The 6690-nt window shown below is 46.2% G+C and overlaps 1 protein-coding gene across 1 annotated transcript in view; it reads right to left on the bottom strand.

Annotated features, from left to right (window-relative positions):
- Positions 1 to 3609: 3609 nt before the first annotated feature.
- The window catches only part of LOC125930695 (uncharacterized), a 220685-nt gene continuing 217604 nt past the window's right edge, over positions 3610 to 6690 (bottom strand). The window contains exon 5 of the mRNA XM_049642673.1: positions 3610 to 3996. Within this exon, the coding sequence (XP_049498630.1) occupies positions 3888 to 3996 (109 nt within the window). The 3' untranslated portion in view covers positions 3610 to 3887. The remainder of the gene's footprint in view (positions 3997 to 6690) is intronic.

The raw sequence follows: 6690 nt of genomic DNA, 5'->3' as shown, positions 1-6690 counted from the left end.
TGGGGCTACAACTCATGAACCGCGAGATCATGACCTGAAGTCAATGCTCAACGGACTGAGCCACCCAGGCGCTGCTAAATCTGTGGTTCTTAACCGGGGGCAGTTTTGCCTCTCTAGGGACATCTGGCAATGTCTGGAGACGTTTCTGATTGTCATGACTGAGGGTGAGGGATACAGTATTGGCATCCAGTAGGGGGCCAGGGGGCCATTGTGGCTGCTGAACATGCCCCACTGCACAGGGCAGCCTCACTGCCTTGGCCAACAGAGGATTTTCCTGCTGCAGACATCAATAATGCCACTATTGAGAAACCTTGATCTAGATTATCTAATTTCTTCCATACAACAACCTTGTGAGGTAGGTGGTATTGTTTGTACTTTAAGGAAATGAGGAAACCAAGGCAAAGAGAAACGTAAGTCTTTTCCTCTGAGTTCCCCACAGTTAGTCGATGGTGTGAGCACATGCCCTGAAAAGCTCATATTCAACCACGTGTGGCAAAAACAACTTTCCCTTCCTTGGCCATTAATAGTTCATGACTGTGAGGGCCTTACCACAGCTCCTTCTCACCCCCTTTTGTCACCCCACCCCCTTTCATTTGCTGCTTCTGATGCATTAGGTATGTAGCATTCACCTTTGTCCACCCCCCACAAGTACACCTCCGATGACCGCTAAAACAATCCTTATTTAACGTTCGAATTGCATCTGGTGCCAGCCTGACTGTTATATGTTCAGTTAGGTTTGTAACACCAGTCAAATGATTTGAACCTATCGGTCTTAGTTTCACCATCTGCAAATGGGAATCGTAACAGTGTGTGTCCTTCCTATCTTGATTCACTTCCACTCAAACAGAAGCTACGGGCCCAGGATTATGCATGGAAAGTTGGGGACTCTAAAGAATGCAAACCTCCCAGGGAGAGTATGCTGAGGTGATGGGTTCTTTAAGGAGGAGGCACATTCCTTGTTTTTTATAAGCCTGTCCAGCTCCAGTTTTTTCCAGCAGCCTACAGAATGCTGCCGAGTGTGAGAACAGGCCTCAGAGGGTCTGGACATCATCACCAAAGGGCAGTCGTTACCCCGATATTTGGCCTGGGGATAAGTGGGACTGGAAGTGCCTGCGTGGCCGCACATCGCACAGTGGAAAGTTAAAAGTTTACGGGCAGAGCTCCTTCCAATAGAGCAACCCTGACAGATGTGACTGGGACTCGTGAGGAGACAGCGTGGGGCTTGCCTCGGATCCTGGAACTCTGAGTCAGTTAGGAGCCGTGAGGCCCTGATGCTTGATTTTGATCACTGCTGAAGTGAGCAGTGAATTTCAGCCAGTCCACGAATAAGGAGGCTGTTGGTGAGAAGATGGCGCCAGATGCAATGAGAAGATGATACCCTGTGGATTACCACTAAGCATTGAAACCCATACTCAGAAAACAAAAGCAATGGCAAGGCGTGAATACCGCGGACGGCATAGCATGGCGACCAGATTTGGGTGTGGCAAAGAGTCATGAACACTGGCCGCCAAGATTGGCCTTCCCCTTAGTCTCTGTCATCTTCTGCTCCTTCAAGAGATGTCTGCTCTTTCGCTCTCTCGCCACCTATACTGACTCTGGTTGTTCAATGAGTTCAGAGTGAGAGAAGATACTCCTAGAAGTAGAAACGACAAGAGTCCCCAGTCTCCCGAAACATTCTTTTCAGAACCTCAAATCCTCAGGGAAATGAGCTGAACGCTGGGCTTTTGGTGTTCACAAATGCCAGGAATGGAATCATTTAAAAAAAAAAACGCATGCCCCATAAATGGCCACTTCCTCTGTTCCCACCCATTAACAAAATAAATATTGTGATGTCAGCGTGTGGTTGCAAGGTATCAGACTGGGGGATGAATAGGGAACATTAGGGCACATGCCCCAGGGGATTTATGGGGGCTGACTGGCACGAACGGAGTGAGGTTGTTGAATTATTTCATAGCAAGAGATATGTCATGTTATGGACATTTGTGATGAGTCACACTTTACTTGACTGTCATACTAAATCACATTCCTTTTTGCTTTTGTTAAGTCCTGTCTTTATAGAGTTTCTAGAAGGGCAATCAGGGGAGTGGGAAGACAAAAAATTGGGAACAGGTAAAAGCGGAGGTTCTGTCTTGGCTTTGCCACTTATTTTCTAGGTGATGGTGGACCAATCATGTATTTAGCTTTTCTAGACCTTAGCTTTTCTTGACAATTCAGTAATGAAATATTACCTTTCTGGTGGGATTCTTGTGAGAAATCAAGGACATAATGAATGTTAAGTGCCTAGAATGCACTCAGCACTCAAAAATGCTGTTATTTTCAGTCGAACAGACATGAAATGATATTGAGCTCCTGTGAAATCTCTCTATTAGAGATACCTGGCCACACCCCAAAAAGAAGGAAAGCTCTTCATTGTGATACCTGGTAATGCGTAGCCAGCATAATTGATGATAATTTCAACTTGTCAGTTCTTTCTTAGATGGCCCTCTGACCATTCAGAGGGGGAAGATACAGAGCAAAGAAAGAAAGCTGGAGTCCCATTATAAATAGACTTACAAAAACCCAGATTTGATGATAGAGAAATTAGTGTTGAAAGAATTCTTGCGGGCACAGGGTTGACAGTCCTTTATGGGTGTAGTTGATCTGTTTCACGTTATCGTTTCTAGGTTTCTTCAACCCGGTGACTCAAACTGGGCTGCCCTCTTAGCCTGGGAAATCCCTACAGCGGAAACTGGGGGGGAAAGAGGCCCTTTGTGATATTCTCAAAATGAATCACCAGTGATTGCGGCCAATTCAATCTTGGATTCGTTCAACTATGTTACCTTGAAAAGTGGAAGCACCCTTGCCTTTCCCTTTTCCTTCCTTTGTTCGCCAGCCAGCCACAAGTCTCTGGGTCCACCACACCCCTCACCTCTTACACAAAGACCTTCAGCTTGGAAGTTGCAGCAGCCCCCCCTGGGGAGGAGCCCGCGGAAGCCTCCCCACTCCATTCCCACCCTCCGGGCTTTTCTGGCAAGTGCCGGTTGACCAAGTTTTCCCTTGGTGCAGCGTTCGTGTTTTGCGTTTCCTCTCTTTCAGTAACTCATGATTACTAAGGTAATAAGAATTGTTCTGTGGAGTTAGCAAACGCCCGGGTGGGTAAAACTTGTGCTCACGGTGAAGAGACTCTGAGAGCCCTTGGTTAAGAAAGCTCTTTGCAGAAGCGTAACTAGGCTTTCGTGCTGCCTAGAAAACCCAGGAAGAAGGTTGAAGCAAATGAAGGCATCCGGTGGGATTTTATTAGGATGGGCTCCTGCAGTGGTCTGTCTGGACTACTTGGGGACATGTCGGGGGGAAAAAGAGCTGTGATGTTCTGGCCTATCATTGTGCCTTCCCTCTGTTCCAGGGAGCAGACAAAATAGCGCTTTGAGGAGGGCAAAGCTGGTGCTGCGACAGAATTTTTTAATTCAGTCCTCTTTGACCCGATTCAGCCAAAGAACTCCTGAGCCCCAGCTCTGGACGGTGTAGAGCTGCCTTAGGTTCCATCCCCGCCCTCCTGGGGCTGCCTCCTAGGAAGAGAGATGGACACAGAGACAGGATGTTATGACATACCTGCCTTTTCCAAATGCCAGCCTGGTGCTCAAAAACACTGAATAAACATACCTCACCTCCACAAATTCTGCCATAAAACCATACCTAACAAGCGGGTTGTCAGTTGCTCACTACTTTTCCTTAAACCTCCTTTCTGTTTCTCTCTCTCTCTCTTTTTCCTCTTTACTTAGCCTCACCCTCATCAATACACAGTGTGAAATTGTGGGTCTGATGTATTATTACATTGTTACAAATGCACATTAAAATAAATGCATAAGCAAGTAAACGTGTCCCTCCGTGTACTACATAGGCACCGTGCCTCACCTATTCCCAGCAGCGGGGGGAGACCACCCATGGGGAATCGTTGCCATATGCTGCGTGCTGCATGTAGGAACATGGCAGAGATCTTCCAGAGGCGACGCCATGGAGCTGGGGAGGAAGGGGGTAGAGTGAGGTCAGAGGACTTCCCTGAAGATTCTGAACTGAGATTCAAATCATAAATGGGAGTTTGCTAGGGAGTCCTGGGGAAAGAGTGCTCTTGACAGAAGGAGCAAACAGTGCTAAGTTTGAAGTATTAGAGAAAGGAGTGAGGGAAGGAGTAAGATATTCATTTGTCCGGTAAGTATTTCATGAGTGCCTCCTTCCAAGCCACATACGGCATCTGTTTCTTTGTTAGTTCTGTACATCATTGGTTCTGGGAGGATATACCAGGAAGTGTGATGCATGGTGTTGCTCACAAGTTGCTTGTAATCTACTTACATACGTCACACACACACACACACACACACACACACACACACACAGGTATCCAGAGACAAACATCCAAAGAGAGCATATGATTAAGGACCAAAATAGTAGCACTGATAAGTTCCGTACTGAGTTCAGAGGAGAAATTCTGCAGATAGCCCTGGCTGAGGAAGGCGTCCGGAAAGTGAGGGACTTTGAAGAAGGGGGTAGAACTGGGCGAGTGGAGGAAACTGTTCTGGCAAGAGAAATAGGTCAGGAGGAACAGCTGCAGTGACAGGAACGCATTTAACTTGTCTTCACTCTCTGGCTTCTAGACCAACGGTTGGCACCGGCCCCTAATCCAGGTTCTTAACCCAGTGCCTGAAGGAATGTTCGGGGGTCTGTGACTCTCTGGGCGTTGCATGCAAATGTTGGTGTGAATTCATACGTGCGTTTTCTGAGCAAATTATTTCTGGTTTTCATCAGATGCTCCAAAGAGTACCTCAACGTTGCTTTGGAGCTTCGGCAAGTCTATTCTGATGTGCCTTTAACATCTCCGGTGAGCCCTGTTGTTGTTCCTTTAAAACTTGCGCTTTTTTTTTTCATTATAACAAGTACCCAGTTTTCATACACTTGAAGGGCAACAAAACTTCTCAAAGTTATTGGATTCATGTGCCCCAGCGAGGTCAGACTGTGAGGCCCACCCAAGCTCTTAACCACCACAGTATCCTCCTTTGTTCAGTCTGGATTCACAAGGTCAACCTCACCTCCACTGTTCACGCTTTTACTATTCTCAGCTTGTGAAACAACCCTGAGTAGTTGGCCCTGGTCACTGACCTTGACGTGAGTGTTAATTTTCTCCTTTTGACACCTGATTTTACTACTCATCGTACTCTACTTAGAAGAGCCGGTCCTTTGGGAACTCTGGTAACGAAGCATGCTTTAAATACCTTCCATACATCCCATTTTTTTTTTAACATGATATTTCAGTACGATAGCTACACGGGAGCCCCACAAACAGCAGTGTCACCATTTTACAATCAATAGTTATATGAACCTGTTTGCAAAGGCACTGCACACAATTTTCTAAATGAACTATTGTTCTCTTTCTTCTTATTACTCAAAAGTAGGGAGAAGCTTATAACCAAGTCCCGCGTTCCCATCTGCTAACTTCTTTTATAAACTCGTGGCCATTTATTTCTCCTCTTAGCCCCGCTACTCACTCTTCCCACCTGGATTATTTTGAAGCAAATAAATCCCACATATATAATTTCACCCTTAAATATCTCAGCATCGTACAGGATTTAAAGTAGGCTTCGTTATAAATAGCACAGGCCGCTTGCCAGGTCATGGAAAAGTCTTGTGCTATATACAACCGCGTGTGAAAGAATTTTATTTAACCAGGGTCCTCATTGCTTCTCTGAACATTCCTGTTTGGTAATTTCTATAGGTTAAAAGTCTTTGTGATAATCAAGTCTGTCACACTTTTGAGGATCACTCTTGCTGTGAGGTATAGTTTTAGTTAAATCAATTTAAGGGCAATTATGTGTGTATAGTCAGTTCTGCTATAAAATCTGTTTTGAAAACGTGGATTTGTTGCAATTCCACGGATACGTTAAGGAACGATTCGGACATAACTGAATTGCACGTGTGCTTATGCATGATTTCATCCCCCAGGAAAGAGTAGGCGAGGGCGGAAAACTGCCACTTGCTGAACCGGACTGGGGTGAAATACATTTCCCCCCCCCCCCCCCCCCAGACATCAGCATCCACCTCAGGCCACCCTGGGTGTTATGAGCCACACTATGTGCGTCTGGTGCTACAACTGTCTGTCCCAACACTGCTTCCACCCACTGCACAGTAGCCCACAGGCCGCAACCCTTCCAACGCCCATTTCCAGAGGCAAACACCAGGTCTTTTTCAAGGCAAAGTGCAATATTTACTGCAGTATTTATGCATGTCTTTGGGGTTTTTTTTTAAAGTTTATTTATTTATTTATTTTGAGAGAGACAGAGACAGCATGACTGGGGGAGGGGCAAAGAGACTGAGACAGAGAATCCCGAGTTGGCTCTGCCCTGTCAGAGGGAAGCCCCAGGTGGGGCTCGAACTCCAGAAACCGCGAGATCGTGACCTGAGCCGAAACCAAGAGTCAGATGCTGAGCCACTGAGCCACCCGATGCCGCGGTATTTATGCATTTCTTAACCATTTCTTAACCATTTCTTTATGCTGTGTGACTGTTTTTATGAGATAGCTAGCCTTTTTTTCCTTTAATGAGGCCTGGACAAATTTTCGAGTGTTGTGTCCCTAACCTAGGGTTTCTCAGTCTCGGTGCTTTTGTATACTGGCCTGGGTAATTCTGTGCTGTGGGAAGTGTTCTGTGCCCTGCAGGATGTTTA

This window comes from Panthera uncia, chromosome A2 (genome assembly GCF_023721935.1).
Source record: "Panthera uncia isolate 11264 chromosome A2, Puncia_PCG_1.0, whole genome shotgun sequence".
In the NCBI taxonomy this organism is placed as follows: Eukaryota; Metazoa; Chordata; class Mammalia; order Carnivora; family Felidae; genus Panthera; species Panthera uncia.
This window is presented reverse-complemented; position numbering and strand designations above follow the sequence as displayed.